Source organism: Halichondria panicea, chromosome 9 (assembly GCF_963675165.1).
Source record: "Halichondria panicea chromosome 9, odHalPani1.1, whole genome shotgun sequence".
Classification (NCBI taxonomy): Eukaryota; Metazoa; Porifera; class Demospongiae; order Suberitida; family Halichondriidae; genus Halichondria; species Halichondria panicea.
The window spans coordinates 5,346,632-5,363,481 of record NC_087385.1 but is presented as its reverse complement, the minus strand read 5'-3'; the positions used below and the strand labels follow the sequence as shown (position 1 = coordinate 5,363,481).

At 43.2% G+C, this 16,850-nt stretch overlaps 5 protein-coding genes across 5 annotated transcripts in view; 3 read left to right on the top strand and 2 right to left on the bottom strand.

The window, feature by feature from the left end:
- Nucleotides 1-3,222, top strand: part of LOC135341472 (dynein axonemal heavy chain 2-like) — a 33,266-nt gene extending 30,044 nt beyond the window's left edge. The window contains exons 51-58 of the mRNA XM_064538040.1: nucleotides 49-264; nucleotides 330-420; nucleotides 470-595; nucleotides 725-919; nucleotides 1,144-1,335; nucleotides 1,738-1,809; nucleotides 2,587-2,693; nucleotides 3,081-3,222. Coding sequence (XP_064394110.1) covers nucleotides 49-264; nucleotides 330-420; nucleotides 470-595; nucleotides 725-919; nucleotides 1,144-1,335; nucleotides 1,738-1,809; nucleotides 2,587-2,693; nucleotide 3,081 — 1,000 coding nt within the window. The 3' untranslated portion in view covers nucleotides 3,082-3,222. The remainder of the gene's footprint in view (nucleotides 1-48; nucleotides 265-329; nucleotides 421-469; nucleotides 596-724; nucleotides 920-1,143; nucleotides 1,336-1,737; nucleotides 1,810-2,586; nucleotides 2,694-3,080) is intronic.
- On the top strand, nucleotides 3,082-6,375 carry LOC135341528 (dynein axonemal heavy chain 2-like; the record flags this gene model as incomplete). Its single annotated transcript, XM_064538110.1, has 7 exons — nucleotides 3,082-3,236; nucleotides 3,296-3,368; nucleotides 3,423-3,539; nucleotides 4,303-4,629; nucleotides 4,794-4,868; nucleotides 5,128-5,278; nucleotides 6,001-6,375. Coding segments are annotated over 7 exons (1,053 nt in total), but the record flags the coding sequence as incomplete, so codon positions are not given.
- LOC135341488 (uncharacterized) lies at nucleotides 6,354-9,135 on the bottom strand. Its single transcript, XM_064538059.1, has 3 exons — nucleotides 8,845-9,135; nucleotides 8,432-8,720; nucleotides 6,354-8,308 (listed from the first exon to the last, which is right to left on the bottom strand). Exons 1-3 carry the CDS (start codon nucleotides 9,058-9,060, stop codon nucleotides 6,597-6,599), a joined length of 2,217 nt encoding a protein of 738 aa, XP_064394129.1. The 5' UTR covers nucleotides 9,061-9,135; the 3' UTR covers nucleotides 6,354-6,596.
- A 78-nt stretch (nucleotides 9,136-9,213) lies between these two features.
- Nucleotides 9,214-14,090, top strand: LOC135341479 (coiled-coil domain-containing protein 39-like). Its single transcript, XM_064538050.1, has 19 exons — nucleotides 9,214-9,518; nucleotides 9,607-9,664; nucleotides 9,735-9,823; nucleotides 9,883-10,041; nucleotides 10,169-10,390; nucleotides 10,460-10,519; nucleotides 10,810-11,045; nucleotides 11,101-11,521; nucleotides 11,659-11,803; nucleotides 11,866-11,930; nucleotides 12,014-12,130; nucleotides 12,182-12,273; nucleotides 12,359-12,562; nucleotides 12,698-12,777; nucleotides 12,845-12,951; nucleotides 13,018-13,158; nucleotides 13,223-13,509; nucleotides 13,609-13,718; nucleotides 13,770-14,090. The coding sequence occupies exons 1-19, from the start codon at nucleotides 9,297-9,299 to the stop codon at nucleotides 13,952-13,954; spliced, it is 3,000 nt and encodes a 999-aa protein (XP_064394120.1). The 5' UTR covers nucleotides 9,214-9,296; the 3' UTR covers nucleotides 13,955-14,090.
- On the bottom strand, nucleotides 14,074-16,831 carry LOC135341507 (integral membrane protein GPR180-like). Its single transcript, XM_064538087.1, has 8 exons — nucleotides 16,597-16,831; nucleotides 16,364-16,498; nucleotides 15,804-16,001; nucleotides 15,591-15,697; nucleotides 15,408-15,531; nucleotides 14,929-15,260; nucleotides 14,785-14,862; nucleotides 14,074-14,335 (listed from the first exon to the last, which is right to left on the bottom strand). Exons 1-8 carry the CDS (start codon nucleotides 16,736-16,738, stop codon nucleotides 14,168-14,170), a joined length of 1,284 nt encoding a protein of 427 aa, XP_064394157.1. The 5' UTR covers nucleotides 16,739-16,831; the 3' UTR covers nucleotides 14,074-14,167.
- Between the last annotated feature and the right edge of the window lie 19 nt (nucleotides 16,832-16,850).

The following is a 16,850-nucleotide window of genomic DNA, read 5'->3' as shown; positions in this document are numbered from 1 at the left end:
TATGTTGTGTGCATGTGTATAAGTCTCATACATTCACTCCACCTCCAGAATTGCCAGCTTTATCGGGATAGCCAACTCATTTGATCAGTACCCTCGTGATTGGCACCAGTGGTACACCTCCTCTGAGCCTGAGGCCACCCCACTGCCGGGGGAGTGGGAGAACTCGTGCAATGAGCTACAGAGAATGCTCCTCGTCAGGTCACTCAGACAAGACAGAGTTCCCTTTTGTGTCACCACCTTCATCATTAACAACCTAGGCTCAAAGTAAGCCACAGAATAATCGTATAGCTTAGTATTTTAAGGATGTGTCTGTTTGTACACGTGTATAGGTTTGTTGAGCCTCCTGTGTTGAACATGTCTCAAGTGGTGGATGACTCTACGTGTCGAATACCACTCATCTTTGTCCTCTCAACAGGAGTGGTATGTTATTCATTGTTATACGTGTATCTATTTAAATACCTGCTCTCAGGATCCGACCACCTCGTTGCTCCAACTGGCCGAGCAGGCTGGGATGGGATCACAGTTTCAAGCACTCTCTCTGGGCCAAGGGCAGGCACCCATTGCCAAGAGAATGATAGAAAACGGAGTGAAAGAGGTGACACCTTCTATAGAGTTTAATGTAGCCTATAGTGTTTGGTAACTCCCAAGGAGAGGCTTAACTTGATTAGCAGCAGTCAGTGTTTTAGCATTCTTGTGGTGTGTAGCTAACACAATTCCCCCTCAGGGACATTGGGTGTTCCTGGCCAACTGCCACTTGTCTCTCAGCTGGATGCCACAATTGGACAAACTCGTGGAGGAGGAGCTGCAGAACAAGACACCCCACGAGGATTTTAGACTTTGGCTGAGCTCAAAACCACACCCTGGGTTCCCCATCTCCATACTGCAGTCAGGCATTAAGATGACCACTGAGCCGCCCAAGGTCTGTCTTACATCAAACTCATTATATTCTCTCTTGTAATGTGTAATTCGAAGTAAATGTATTGATATGGTACATGCTTGGTCACTGTGTGTGTGTCTACAAAGATTTTCTGTGTTGGTATGCATTAGGTATTTCATATTCTTGTTGTTGTTTTCCCTGTGTCGCCAATTTTTGTCTTGATGCAATGCTGTAAATACTTTAATTGGTATGGTTTCTACAAACAGGGACTCAAGGCAAACATGAAGCGTCTGTACAATCTTGTGAATGAGGGCACCTTCCCACGCTGCACTGCTGAGGTCAAGTACAAGAAGCTCCTCTTCTCGCTCTGTTTTTTCCACAGTTTGCTCATAGAAAGGAGAAAGTTCCTCACTCTGGGCTGGAATATCATCTATGGCTTCAACGACTCTGACTTTGAGGTAGTGTATATATATATATATATAACTCATGGTACTGCCTATATACATGTACAACACAGATTTCCTGTTATTTAATATGTGAGCTAAGCATTATATAGGTCATTACGATGGGAACGTCGTGTGTGTTTTGTAAGCATTATATAGGTCATTACGATGGGAACGTCGTGTGTGTTTTGTAAGCATTATATAGGTCATTACGATGGGAACGTCGTGTGTGTTTTGTAAGCATTATATAGGTCATTACGATGGGAATGTCGTGTGTGTTTTGTTTTTGAGCGTGACCTTGTTGACAGTATCCTAGTAATTAATTAAGTTAGCAGCTACGTAGAGGCAATTCTTACCTCATAATATTGAAAAGGAAATCCCTATTACACTAACTATTGATGGTTGTTTCGCACACAGGTGTCGGAGCATCTACTGAGTATCTACCTGGATGAGTACCCTGACACACCATGGGATGCACTCAAGTACTTGGTGAGTGCCTGCTCTATAGGGGTACAATAATTCACTTACATGGCTGTGTGGCCGGAGCTGTATACAAGGTGTGGTTGGTATAGGCCACATTATAAGGGTACCTGTGTATGCTGCCTGTGTATGCTGCCCACTTGATCACTTGTGGTCCTAGCTGCCCACACTATCAAGTTACTCATACACCCACCTTTCCTTCTCAGAAGCACTTTGTTGGTATACCGGTACTGCTAAAACGCTGTAGCATATCAATTGGCTACCAGCCTCAAAGCATTTCCTTCTATTCTAATGTGGTCACTAGAGGAAGCCTTAGGCCCAGACTAGTCTGTCTGGTATTCACTTGTGTCGATGCTCCCAGCCACAGAATGAGGCACTCCCAAGGGTCCTGTGTTTGAGGTCACCTTGGTCCTCTGCTGCACCTGTTGTTGTTCTCAATATACTTCCTGTATACTGGGTATTGCTAGAGTGATTTGGCTGGGCAAAAATGATGCATGGCACTCTGTCAATGATGTACGTGTACAACTATCCGCTAGCAAGAATAAAAAATGACAAATTTTGTCGATGTGAAATTATAGGAAGTTTTGGATTTGGACATTTTTCTTACTTGACGATTGCACATACTTGGCTGTAAACAGTTGACTAACCATAACCATGGCTATAATTATGAGCTCCCATTGCAGAAAGTATGAAATATCGGTAGTTATGGCACTGTTGATACTGACCACACACACACACACACACACACACACACACACACACACACACACACACACACACACACAGATTGCTGGTGTCAACTATGGTGGTCATGTGACTGACGACTGGGATAGACGGGTACTGTACACTTACATTGGAGACATGTTTCTGGATGAAGCTCTCAACTTACCTTACTACAGGCGAGCCCCCCCCCCCCCCCCCAGGCCTTTAATTAAATACGGGACACACCGGCCTGTGTGTGTGTGATTAGATTTGGAACACGATGGATGTACAAAATTAGGCCAGCCCAGACATTAGACTCTTGGCTCTAGTAATTCATTTTACATATTCCCACATACATCAACTAATACATGTATTGTATGTGTGCTGTGAACTGACAATAATTGGCTGTACTTCAAATTGGCTTTTGGTTTGATTCAGCACACACCCTAACCTTTTAATGCTTATTATCGTCCCTTCCGTAAACCCTTTTACTTGTGGCTTTACCCACCTTCCTAATATGACACCCACACCCACACCCACACACACACACACACACACACACGCACATGCACACATACACACAGGCTTTCCTCCCTTGCCACGTACTATATACCAAAGGAAGGTCCCCTGCAGACCTACAGAGAATACATCAACCAGCTACCCAATGTGGATCACCCTGAGGCGTTCGGGCAACACCCTAATGCCGATATCGCCAGTCAAATCAAAGAAACCAGGTACAGTTGAGCCACAGGCACACCTATATACCATCGTTATTCATATTCCCCCCTCACAGAACCCTACTGGACACTCTACTGTCTCTACAGCCCCAGCGCTCTGTGGCACAGGGAGACAGCAAAGAGGACAAGGTACTCGATCATCATGTATTGCTTGATTGAGTGATGACCAATTATGTGCATTAGGTTCTGAATCTGGCTGCTGATGTTCTCAAGAATGTGCCCGACTTGATTGATTATGAGGCAACAGCCAACCTGGTGGCTGACGACATGAACCCTCTCAATGTGGTCCTTCTACAAGAGGTAGAGTATACTCTCATTACTGTAGCACCCACCATGTGTGATTGTGACCTGCATTCGTTTGGAACGGTGATCACATGCTATTTTATTTTCGTATAGAGAGGATGCCGGTAATTTGTGTGTGGGTCCTTTCAGCCATTGCTAATTCCTTTGTATACACCTGGCAAACACTTGGTTTGAGATCACAGGAAAACTGTAAACAATTTGGCCGTTGTCCAATCTTACCTAGACAACTGCTTGATCTGAATAAGACCATGCATTAGGCCGGTACCTAACAGTATATTGAATCAAACTCTATTTGTACTAGAACACCCACGTTGTAAGTAAGAATTTACAGTACCGTTATTATTTCCTATTGGCTGTAAGTGTGTATTTTTACTTCACTAACAGTAAACTTTCTTGTAAGTTAGTCCTGCATGGAGGTTGGGTGTTAGCTAGTAGACAATTAGGATCGTGTTTCAATTTATAAAAACAAACACTCATTTGGGTTTTTAGCACCTTCACCTTTGATGACCATTGTGTGACGTCTTGCATGAAGATATGCACCTTATTGTATTCTGTGTGTACTTTATATAACACCTTCCTTGTCACTGTTTTCAAACATACCCTCAAAAAAGTAATTGCCCCCATAAGGCTTCTGTTATGCATGATTACCGGTAATAGGTGAATTTCAAAGAAATATGAGTATTTTTGAAATCATTGTTCTGTATCGCATACCAGTTATGATAAACGTTTGTTACAACACTGGATTGCTACTTCCCTTCAGATTCATCGTTACAACGTACTGCTGAGTACAATCAAAGCCTCTCTAGTGGAACTGGAGAAAGGAATCAAGGGCCTCGTCGTCATGTCCTCTGATCTTGAGGAGATCTTTAACTGTATCCACAAAGCTCAAGTACCCCCTCTTTGGAGCAAGGCATACCCATCACAGAAAGCCCTCGGTGCATGGACGAGAGATCTGATTGTTAGAGTGGAGCAGTTCAGTCAATGGGCCACCACCTCTCACCCACCCGTACTGTTCTGGCTCTCAGGGTTCACCTTCCCCACTGGATTCCTCACAGCTGTGCTGCAGACTGCCGCCAGAAAGAACAATGTAATCAATGCATGTTTTGAATACATATTAGGTAGTGTCATCGTAGCTTGTGCAATACGGGAAAGGTATACTGTTTAATGTTGACTTCTCATTTTTCATTAATCAAGCTTTTTGAACGATAATAATGATATTCATGATCTGTTTGTTCATTCTTTTCTCTGTAGGTATCTGTTGATTCCTTACTCTGGGACTTTCATGTGACCACCTTGGACGATAGCAACATCACAGAGCCTCCAAAAGTAAGAAATTTCAAACTGGCTTCCTGAAGTTGTTAAGTAGGGTTTCTCTAAGTGGTTGTGGTGAATGTTTACTACCAACGTTTACCATTTTCTCACTGCCACTTAACACTTGAGGCTAAATTTGAATTGAGTGGTTGTGCCCTATCAGTTCTAAGATCTTCCATTAATGTAGTTGTGGCTGTTGCTAGGTAGTGATGTCTAGCCTTCCAACCCTCCTAATACACAAACACCTGTTCTCTAACCTTTCACTGCACTATAGGATGGAGTCTGGGTGAAGGGACTGTTTCTGGAGGGAGCTGGTTGGGACAAGAAGACTAGCTCTCTAGTGGAGGCCAACCCTATGCAACTCGTCTGTCCAATGCCGACCATACACTTCAAGCCTAACGAGAACAAGAGAAAGAGTACTAAAGGTGAGACAATAAAACTTCACCCATTTACTTTAATATGAAAGTCCTTTTAAGAATATTTAAGATGTGGCTTCCATAATTGGTACTCAGCACACAATTTAGAGATATTAGATTTCTAAACAACTATCTAACAAAGGTAATGTATGCATAGCATTTGAATTTAACATTCCAACTTTGTCACACATCCTTTGCGATCAGCTCTACATGTCCGAAACGGGTGAACTGTGTAGCTTCTGTTTAGAGTTTTAATTCACATTTAACATCCCCTGTTGTTCACTGTACCTACAGGATAAGAAGGTAGCATAGAGAAACAATAAGGAAATTGTTAGTTTGCTGCTGGTGACTGTTTTGTTTGGCCAATGTAATGTGTAGTGCCAACAAGTGTGCATACTCTATTGGCAGTAGGGTGTACAAATCTATTAACACATTGATTGAGTTTGGCGCACCCTTGTCTAGGACACTAAGCCTTTGCCGTGTGTTTGTGTGTTGTAGCTGCTATATACTGCTTAGCTACCATCATTGACTACTCTTCCGTGTTTAGGCTAAGATTTTAGGTTTCAGGGGCCCATTGTTCCTTCAATCCATTAACTAGAAAATACGTGGTACCAAATAGCGGAAACTAAGACAAAACTAAGACAAAACTAAGACAAAACTTGTCCCTAACAGTCAGAATCTTTCTAAACAGTTTATTGCCAAATTAAATGTGTTCATGTGTTTTTCTGCAGGTGTATATGTGTGCCCTTGCTACTACTACCCTAATCGCACTGGTGTGCCCGGTCGACCATCCTTTGTTGTGGGAGTGGATCTGAGGTCAGGACAGATGCAACAGGACCACTGGGTCAAGAGAGGAACTGCTCTCATTATGAGCCTAGATTATTAACATTGCTGTAGTGTCTTACTCTAATAGACCTTTCAGCATCAGACTTAATAAATGAATAGCTAGTCTCAATATCAACATAATGTATCGTTTCTATGACAATTTTTTCTGCAAGTCACAACACTTTTTTCTTTCGGTCACCCGATCACTTGTTACCCTCATTCATTTGTGATGTCACTCACAATGACGATTGTATTGACATTTTAATATAATAATAACATTATACAGTTGGTCAGGGATATAGCTGTGATATGTAAGTCATTAGACAATGAACACAAAATAAGTGAGTGAAATGGATCAAAGGTAACGAAAATGAATTGTTGACTTGTCTTGGCTGACACATACTAAGTCAGAATGCTTGATGCATTGTACAAAGAATGAGTAATTAACTGTGAGCCAAGTGTGCGGGAGGGGGTGATTGATGTTATACAAAGAACTAACTAACTATAGTCTTTTGGGTTTCGGAGGGGCATCAGTTGGGAGATTAGTGAGATCAGGGGATGGGGCTCTCATCCTTGGAACAGAGTACTGAGAGTCAGGCTTGTTTGGTTGAGGTACCTGAACCTTGTAAGCGTAGCCTCGTACATTGTCAGCTGCCACTCTTGTAAGTACTTTATTGTTGCTTGGAGAGGAGTAGAGGGGATCGTCCAACAGGTCAGGATCTTGATACGGCTTGAATCGTCTCGAGAACCCTTCTCCGTCACTTCTCTGCCGTCTAGTGTCAGCAAGTAGTCTGTCCAAGATCTTCTCTTGCTCTTGTAAGTGTTTGGTGATGTCTCGATCTGTGCTTGTGATAGCGAATGTTGAGTTGGATCGAGCCTTGCCTACTTGGTCTAAACTGTCCATGCTTCCCATTTGTCGTGACATTCCAGGCCTATCGACTGCATATTCTTTTCTTCTTCTTGGAGAGTCCAATACAGCACCAGAGCTGCATAATCTTGGTCTAAAGTTTCCAGAAGGTTCTATTTTCACAAATTCTTTATCGAGATGTCTCTGTTTTCGATGCTTTGGTATGATCGGTGGCAGCTCCTCGAAATCATCATCCTGGTCTATCTTGTCGCTTCCTGGTGTGTATGGATTGTGTGCTACAGACTTGCGTGGAGACATCGGATGCACTAATGCTGCCGACTGGCTTCTGTTGCTGCTTGCAACACTGGACCTCCTGACACTGGAATTTTCTAGTGACGACGGTTCAAATTTTCTCCCAACTTCCCAGTATGTAGGCTCACAATTTGGTATGTCATAAATTCCCTCTTCATTGGAGTGATTCTTGTAGCGATCTTCGTGTATTGGGCTTTCAGATGGTGTGACTTGAATTGTGTTGTGCATTACATTGTCATCCCCCCAGCTATCTTGTCGTGAGGAGTTTGTTGATATAGTTGAATATATCAGTCGTTTCGGAACACCTCGTACTGAGTCTCCTTCACTTTGTCGTCTGGCATACTCCAGGAGGGATTCACCAGCAGATAACGATGACTGTCGTGCACATTCACTCATACATCTCCCATCACTGTAACTGAAGGGGGTTGGGGATTGGTATCCATCTATCACATTGCACACAACACTGGGATTCGATCTGTTACTGCCAATAGGTGAAGGGATACTGCTGCCTAAGCTAAAGTCATCAGCTTGTTTGGGGGTTCCTGGAAAACCTGAATCCGATTGCTCCAGTTCATTTTCAGTATCAGAAAATTCCTGAAATGGAATGTCGGCATTGACAAGTCGCACTCCTTTGACAGGGCTCGAAGAAGCACTTCGGTAAAGATTTGGTTCAGAATAAGCGGGTAGCATGCCGACAGATGAACAATGATGGTCACAGTGGTAGATATCGCCTAATATGCTCCTTTCGTAGTGAATTTCTCCAGTGTTTGGATTGTTTCGAATCGCTTTCTCCATGAGATTAAGAATTGTCGATGGTTTCTCCTGGATAATATTCATGGAGCATCTAGCCGAACCAGGATAGCAAATTGAGCAACTTTCAAACATGAGCATCCCTCCACATTGCCCAAAGGAGGTGATTTGGGCTAAACGCCACGTTTTGATTGGGAGCTCGTTGATGGGACAAAGAAGTGAAATGCACTTTGTGTTGAATTTGACGTTCACCATGCCATCAGCAATGGTTGCTGGCTCTGTAATTCGACCAGAGAAGAGATAACCTGCAAAAGTAATAATTAAGCCATGGTCATGAACATAGAATAATTATTGTGCAGTTTCATTAGAACTCCATGATTTCATGCAACTAGTTAGCCTAGTACTGTACGTTCTTATATTTTTCTCACCGTTATCTATTGCTTGTCTTGTGAGAGCTGTCCATTCCTTCAGCTCACAAAATGAATCTGCAGTAAACTGAAAGGTCCTTTTCCCATCAATTTTCAGAACAAAGTAAGCATTTTTAGGAGCCTTCTTTTTCTTGGGGTCATAGTTTTTGACAATGAGGAGGGGAGAGGCAGCTTTGTCCAGTGTAATAGTACCCTTAAACTTGCTCTTGGTCTCATCAGCATAGATGTCAATGCTTGCCTCAGCTTGACTGTAAGTCCGGAGTACGCACCATCTGCGTCTCCTTGCTCCCTGCAACGATAATGAGAAATACAATGGTTAGTTTTTGCTGGCTATATAAATAGCTAAGATGGCGTAGATCGGTGGATCGGTGGATCGTAGGTGGATAGTGCATTATAAATTCAATGCAACTTACAAATCTAAAGAAGCCAGGTTTGCAAAGGTATCCCTCTTTAAGGACAACAGGCTTGTGAGTTAGAACTCCAACACTGACTGCACTGCGAACTTTAGGAGAGGACCATGAAAACTTTCTCTTCAGCTTGCTGCCTGCTCTTTCTTCTCCATTGATATTCACTCCATGCGGAGCATTGAAGGATCGACTGATCAAACCGCCTCGCTTAAACATACTCATTAGTTTTCTGAAACTAGATCTAGCAAGAAAGAGTTTTGCAACAATTTAGACTGAAATGATGTTCTTATGGAATGAGATAATGATATTCATAGTCAATTTGTGGTCTCTTACGTTAGCTAATCTTTGTAACCACACAAACAAAAAGAGGTGTGTAACTTGGTGTAACCTAGCAACAGTGCAAATGCCGTAAAGATCAAAGTGACAGTCTTATTTCAACAAGGAAAAAGTATATCAACATGGCAGGCATTGAGTATCTTGAGAGCTTAGAGGGAGGTATAGATCTGGAGAATCTGGGACTCCCCATATCCAACACAGAGAACAAGCAGCTTGAGACTCAAGTTCAGCAGAAGGAGAAGCAAATAACTTTACTTCAAAGGAAGGCTGATGAACATAAGGATAGAATTCAGGCAATAACTGATCATCTAAAAAATGTCAGACAAGAGCTACAACAAACTCAGGTTTGTAGCTGATCCAAGTACACGTTTAAATTCCAGCGGCTAGAGATGACATTGAGATTATTATAAGCATGCACCTTCTCCTTTATAGGATCTCCATGGAGCCAGGAAACGAGACCGAGATTCGGAAGATCATCTCAAGCAAATTGGTATGGAATTCAGTGATTAATGATTTAACTATAACTAAGTACAACACACACTGTATTATGGTATGAATAGCTGAACGAGAGGAGGGTAGACTCACGAACGAGATCAAGAGGATGGAATTGGAGAGAGGAGATTTGAGGGAAAAGATGAATATTTACGAGGTAAGGCACTAATCTTCATGAACACAACCTGTATTTATCTCTATTGTGTTTCTGCACAGAACACCATATTCCGATCCAAGCAGACTATAGAGGAGCTGAAGGGTGAGATGAACTGGGGACAACAGGCTCTGGAGGCGTGGCTGGAGGAGTCAGCTAGGCATGATGATGACGCCATTACACTGGCCAAGTATGCCAGATCTGATGAGAGCAAAATCAAGGTGATCTCTCTTAGAGAGCTCTATGTCAATGGTTCAGTGAGGGGAGTGATCTTAAACACTCCATTTGCTGTTTGCGTTGTATGTACTCTGCGTTATAATCGATACCCTATATTATCAATTGTTGCAGGATCTTACTTTGAAATTGGAGCGACTTACAGAGGGCGTGACTAAGTATAGGAAAGCATTGGACAACGAGACCACAGAGACATTGGCGGCTCAGATCAGTTTGGACAAGACAGCCGAGTCTTTCCGCACTGCTCATCGGGACAGACAGGACGTGATACAGCAGTGGGAGCATACCATTGACCAGATGAGGAAGAGGGACCAAGACATGGACAAGTGTGCCAATGTAAGTACATGTATAATTACGTGTTTGGTCATCTCATGATCAGTTCTTATGAATTTGTGTTCACCTTAGGAATTGGCACAAGTGAAAACTGAGATCAAAGCAAAGGAAGACAGTATCAGAGAGAAACAGGTGCCATCCGTAGTGTGTTTGTAGCTGTTGCTAGTAGTTCGGGGGCATCCTAGCCTGTGGGAATTACACATTGCCAATGACCTGATATCAGTACGTAGCTAGAGTCAGTGGGCACATCAAAATAATTATACAGACTTTGTATACCTATTAAGCATTTGGCTGCCCATAGGTCCACCAATGAGATGCATTGGCCTTACTCTCGATTCTCAATTGGTAGTATTATGGAGCATCCTGTTTTGGTCAATGCTGGTGTTAAGTCCGCATTTACACATTGCATGTACTCACAACAGGAGTTCTTTGATGATGAGAAGCAGAACAATGATGAGAAGGAAAAGAAGGTCAACATTGCCGAGAGAGTGTCTGCCAAGAGGCGGCTCGACTATCAGGACGCAGAGACAGCTCGAATACAGTTTAAGGATGAGCTAGAGACTCTTAAGCGTTCTGTTGACCGTACTGCTGCTGATCTAGACGATGCCAGAACAAAGAGCACACACCTCTCCAGGGAGATTAAAGACAAGAGAAGAAAGTTAGTAATATTACCCTGCTTTTAATTAATTAGCTAATAATTATCGTAATATTAGATTGGAAACTCTACAAAAGCAAAGGGAACTGATGCAGCAAGAGTTGAAGAAGTCAACTAAAAAGACGCTCTCATCTGAAGAAAGGGCTCAGAATATGGACCAGATATTGGCTGATGAGGAATCACGGGTGGCGATACTGGAGAAAGAAGTGGTCACACTCAGGGAGAAGCAGTTTAAGCATGTTCAAGAGTTATTTGAGCTCAAGCGGAAGGAAACTACCATGCAAGCAGAGATTCACGGAGGCCGAGCAGCCCTCAGGAATCTTGGCTCAAAGCAGCAAAGTCTGGACGAGGAGGCTTTGAAACAGCAGGAGATACTGTATACTCAGGGCTTCCAGTTACAGCAGCTACAGCACAAGCTAAACAGGCTAGATGGTGAGAGAACTGATGACGAGAAAAATGCCCTCACTTCAAGAATAACTGTAAGTTAACAAGGTTACCTTGAGCCATGCTCATGTCAGTATTTACGTATGTGTTGTTTGTGTATTAGTGAAAGTACATGCAGTACATGTTAAATGTTCTCCTCACAAATTACCATTCTACTACTTTGTCCTTACAGGAGTTAGAAGGTCACTGGGAGAGCCAGCAAGGAGAGGAGCATCTCCTAACCAACCAACTCAAGAGGCTACAGGATGACCTGAGGAGGGTCAATAGACAGTTGGAGAAGGGCCAGTCAGAAAAGGCCACACTCGAAGAAAAGATTGGTATGTTGATATTTTGTTTATGGTAAAGGCTATACTGTCTCATGCTGTGTTTCTGTTGCTAGATGAGATCAACCTACACATTGACACTACTCAACGTGAACTAAAGAAAGTTGTGGCTGCCAAACAGGTACACATATCCTAAGGATACCTTTGTTATCTACCTATCTACAAATTGATGTTGACTGTGTCTACGTATTGTTTTGACTACAGGGTAAGATGGTCGATGAAAACATTATTAAGCTGGAGGTCAAGCGCCTCAGGGACATTCTCTACTCACACTCCGATGAGGTCCAGTCCTTGGAGAAACGACAGCTACAACTGACCACCGTGAGTCAACAGACATGCGTTGTGAACACGTAGTCTACTTTGTACTTACAGGCTATGAGTGAGCGGTCTCGTGATATATCAGTTCACAAGGACATGCTCAGGGCTCAGATAAAGGCCTGTGAATCAGAGAGACAAACACTGAGGTACAATATCTCACATAATCACTCTTCAAACATAGCTACAGTGTAGTGTCCCTTGTGTAATGTGTGTGCATACACGTGCGTACAGCTTCGAGTTGCATGAGCGTATCTCAAAGATAGACAAGTTGCGAAAGCGGTATGAGATTGTGGCAGTGTCAATGGCCCCACCCGAGGGAGAGGAGGAGCATTCACAGGCCTACTATGTTATCAAAGCTGCTCAGGAGAGGGAGGAGCTACAGAGGACAGGTGATCAACTGGACGCCAAAATTAGAAAAGCTGAGAAGGAAATCAGGTCAGTAGATTAGTCTATCATAGTTGGAAGACTGCCCATGTGGTGGTCCAACTAAGGTGCTGTGTATACGATGTGTGTGCATGTTCAACATGTTATTCAAATCAAATCAGGGGTTTATTGTTTCACTGTGTATAGAGCTCTGGAAAACACCCTTCACTTGATGAACTCCAAGAATGAGTCCTTTAGAAAGGGTCTCACTAAAGTGGACAAATCAAGTAAGTTCATGTCGTCTACTGTACACGCAGTACTAGATGTACATGTACTGACTATAATTGTGTGCAGGTGAGGACCTAGCACAACAGGAGATGCTGGAGGGACAACATAGAGCGGCACTGGATAAGCTCAAGCACAAGAAAAGGAACGCTCGTCAGGTTGATAATGATTTACAGGTATGTGTCTATGGTACAGAAACGTGTACACATCTAGTATAATTATGATACTACGTACAACATTAGGTTATGAACAAAACTATGTCCACTCTGACCTCTGATGAGGACATTCTCAATGCTGAGCTAAATGCTAAGCAAGCTCAACTGGCTTCTCTGAACAAGGACCTGGAGGACCTGAGAGCTAAGAGAGATAGAGTCACAAAACAGGTACTGTACCCGTCAGTTGTCAGTTGTGACATTGTAGATCAACATCCAACTTATTCTTTGACAGACATCCAAACTGAGCCGGGAGATGCGAGGCAAACAAAAGGTGTCTGGTCATGACCCCAATGATGTGGAGCGTGATATTGAACTGAGGGAGTTACGTGACTTTGGTGGAACTGTAATTTCTCAGATGGGTAGCCTAGCATCAAGGGAAACGGAGCTTCTCTCCACCATGCAGCTGTTGTTTTCTCAGGCTGGCCTCCCTCCACCACCCTCTCCCATAGGCAGTAGGACAAGCTCAGTGCCCTCATCTGCAAGGAGCTCTACCAGCCAGCTCAGTATGGGCTCTGCAAGGTGGGTGGTGTATAAGGACGTGCAACGCCATGTAGGCATCTACATAATTATGTGTTCAGACGGCTAGCTTGATTAAACTATTTTCTTTTTCTACTACAGGAGTTTTGGCTCACGATTGTCAACTGCACCATCCACACCTCTTCAACCCAAAGCTATCGACATTGGTGGTCTGACCCTGACTGGATCTGCCGCTAGCACTCCCCGAGTTGGTATGTTGTCCTAAGTATAATAACTATATTGAGTGCTTGTGTTTTCTACAGGCATGTCATCCCCACACAGCAGTAGATCTAGTGGTTCTCTGAGCAGCAGAAAGGGGGGCCTGTCGTCCCAATCACGTCAGCCCTCTCGATCGACTTCCAAAGCTAGCTCCAGAGCTTCATCCAGAGCTAGCTCTGTTGGTGGAAGCAAAAAGAGCGAACTAGACCTTACTATTGGACCATTTTAAAAACGATGTAGCTACGTTACAGGACTACAGTCAAGCTTTAACTATTGTGCATAATTATGTGACTATTATAAATATTCATCACTTTTACCAATTTTGCTTTTATGGCTGCATGAACAAAATTGCTTTTTAACATTGATTGATAATTAGAAACAAAGAGGTTTTAGCATAATTATACACACATCATGAAATAGTCACAATAATGTCTCCTAAATGCTAGCTGAGTCTAGTGAGAAAGCCAGGCCCTCCACCCATGTCTCGGCGTAGTGGTAGTGTGGATGAGGAGAGGGTGGATACCTCCCAGTAGAGACTGCGAGACAGAAACAGTCGACTCAGCAAACCCATCGATACCGCTTGGATTAGAGTAACACCCACTGTCACAACCTACAGTGAAGGAATAGTCATAAAAAATAACTAGAGCACTGAAGTGCTAACCCTCGGCTGGTGATATGAAATTAAATAAACCAGAGGAGTGTTAAAAAAGAAGCAACAAACCACAATTCTAGCTTTCTACTTTTAATAGAACCCCTGATCCTGGTAAAGGATCACTTCAGCTGCAAATATGTAGATCTACCTCGAATAAAGGTCGCGTGTTACTTAGCTAGCCAACGTACAAGTTAGCTTTTGCTCGCTTTATTCCACAACGAGGCTTTAACATCAAAATCTGCCACTATTAAGTTGTTGTGTGAAGGCTATCCATTCTAAATGCAGTGCTATGGCATCCAGGTGAGTAGACTCAGATGCCACAAACAAACAAACCAAACGACTACTATACCCGCTGGCCGCAGCACGGCCTCAGGTAATGATATTATAATAGTGGCATAATAAGTTACCTTGTGTCTGAGGTAAGAAGCAAACGGTACAGCCAGTAGCATGAGCATTGGGAATGCAAGGAACCACAAGTAGCAACCCTGCATGTAATCAGGGGACAAATCACTTACTATTACATGTAACAGTCACACCAGCAAACCACTCACTATTGCAAATCCACTATAGAACTCTCGCCTGAGCACACTCCTCTCATTGGCCAGAGTTCTCTGTAGGTTGTAAGTGAGCAAACCCACGAGGCCAAATCTGAGCATCACCAGGAGAAACCCAGGCAGGCTCTCGTGGATGTGAAATGTATAGTGACTCTCATCATAAGTCTGCTCCCAGAGGACCAGTATGACGTGTGTGAGGGCAATGGCCGTGATTAAGCTGAGTTGCTTGGTGTCTTTGAGAGGACTGGTAGTGTTGGAGCCCATTGTCCAGCCGACAGAGAGACTCAGCAATAGCCACACCATTGTACACTGGGACAGCATCTCAGAGGCTACAGAAGGAGAGTGGTGGACAGGGATTTACATGTATTGTCCATTATAATGCAATGTTTGTATCATGTACATGTAGTACAATAATTATAGAGGCTGCTTTATGTGTTAATGCACTGACTGTACGAAATCAATGCAACAAACAGTACCTTCAGAGAGTGTTTCAAATAAGGGTATGCCCCTTCCATTTACTGAGTACCTCCAGAGGTGTATGAGCATTAGAATAGCAGCCAGCATGTGCAGAGCCATGGCAACAGACAACATATTCAACACCTAGTAAAAAAGATGGAGTCAACGTACAGCTATGTGGTGTGGTGAAACACAACACTCACCTCGTGCATGGGACCTCCCTTGCTGATGGTGAGCCATACTCGATGAGCATACAGGCCAATCCCAGCAATGTACGCTAGGACCAGTACAGCATAGAATGGCAGGAGGCCTACAGTAACACAAACAGTCACTAATAAGTAGTTCTAGACAACTAAAATTGTCAAGGGGATGTCAAGGGGACGACATGTACCAACAGTAATTATAGTAGAGCTCACCTCTGTAATCATCTCCAAAGTGATCGTTTGCTACTCCCGAAGAGTCAGGATTTAGGAACTCCATACGGTACTCCAGTACGGCATTGCTGGTGGGTGTGGTCGTGTTGCAGGTGGAGGGCTCCCCGTATACCAGGAACCAGAAGTGTGGTCTCATCCACTGGTTGACAACCTGCTGTTCCTCAGTCTTGCTCACCTTCACTGTACAATAAGAATACATACACAATGAGTGAAGTAGGCACTATTACACAGTGAGTGAAGTAGTCACTATTACACAGTTAGTGAAGTAGTCACTATTACACAGTGAGTGAAGTAGTCACTATTACACAGTGAGTGAAGTAGTCACTATTACACAGTGAGTGAAGTAGTCACTATTACACAGTGAGTGAAGTAGTCACTATTACACAGTGAGTGAAGTAGTCACTATTACACAGTGAGTGAAGTAGTCACTATTACACAGTGGTGTATATAAATTGACCGTAGATCTATAATACACTATCAAGTATTAGCATGGGGATGACATTTTTGCAATTATTTTTTATTCGTTATTATAATAAACTCACCTTCAAACTTGGACATGGCTAGTCTCTTGTGACAATCCTGCTCTGCCAGATAGAATGGCCAGGATTCGTCCAGGATAAAGTACCAGCTGCCTGCACTTGTTGCATTGGTAGAGTATCTGAACAGTGCTTTTTTATCTGTATTAGCAAGAGTACAAACTGTAAACAACAGCAAGCAACAAGTTTTTGCTACAGACAACTCTATTTATCGTAATACCCGGGTGTTCATTTCTTACCATGAAAACAGAACTTGGTAACAAATTGTCCACTTTGCTCCCATGCTTCTAGTGAGCTGACAGTGCCCTGGATCACCTTACACAGACAGAATGGCAGATGGACTAGAAGGAGTAGATTGGTACAGCTCAGAGCTAGCTGCATGGTAGGATCTTAGAGACGGGAGCATGTCAGAGCATAATGGCAGAGCTGACAGAGTGCCTTGTTTTGTTTTAGAGCACACCGATGTTCAAAAGTCACTTAATGTCCACCGACC

What these genes read in the sequence shown, in the direction of transcription:
- LOC135341507 (XM_064538087.1), bottom strand. Translation starts at nt 16,738, where the DNA reads ATGCAGCTAGCTCTGAGCTGTACCAATCTACTCCTTCTAGTCCATCTG. An exon ending in AGCCATGTCCAAGTTTGAAG is followed by an intron (nt 16,002 to 16,363) that starts GTGAGTTTATTA and finishes CTTATTGTACAG; the next exon opens with TGAAGGTGAGCAAGACTGAG. An exon ending in ATTTGAAACACTCTCTGAAG is followed by an intron (nt 15,261 to 15,407) that starts GTACTGTTTGTT and finishes CTCCTTCTGTAG; the next exon opens with CCTCTGAGATGCTGTCCCAG.
- LOC135341488 (XM_064538059.1), bottom strand. Translation starts at nt 9,060, where the DNA reads ATGAGTATGTTTAAGCGAGGCGGTTTGATCAGTCGATCCTTCAATGCT. An exon ending in AACCTGGCTTCTTTAGATTT is followed by an intron (nt 8,721 to 8,844) that starts GTAAGTTGCATT and finishes TTATCGTTGCAG; the next exon opens with GGAGCAAGGAGACGCAGATG. An exon ending in AAGACAAGCAATAGATAACG is followed by an intron (nt 8,309 to 8,431) that starts GTGAGAAAAATA and finishes TTACTTTTGCAG; the next exon opens with GTTATCTCTTCTCTGGTCGA.
- LOC135341479 (XM_064538050.1), top strand. Translation starts at nt 9,297, where the DNA reads ATGGCAGGCATTGAGTATCTTGAGAGCTTAGAGGGAGGTATAGATCTG. An exon ending in AAAAGATGAATATTTACGAG is followed by an intron (nt 9,824 to 9,882) that starts GTAAGGCACTAA and finishes GTTTCTGCACAG; the next exon opens with AACACCATATTCCGATCCAA. An exon ending in GAGATAGAGTCACAAAACAG is followed by an intron (nt 13,159 to 13,222) that starts GTACTGTACCCG and finishes ATTCTTTGACAG; the next exon opens with ACATCCAAACTGAGCCGGGA.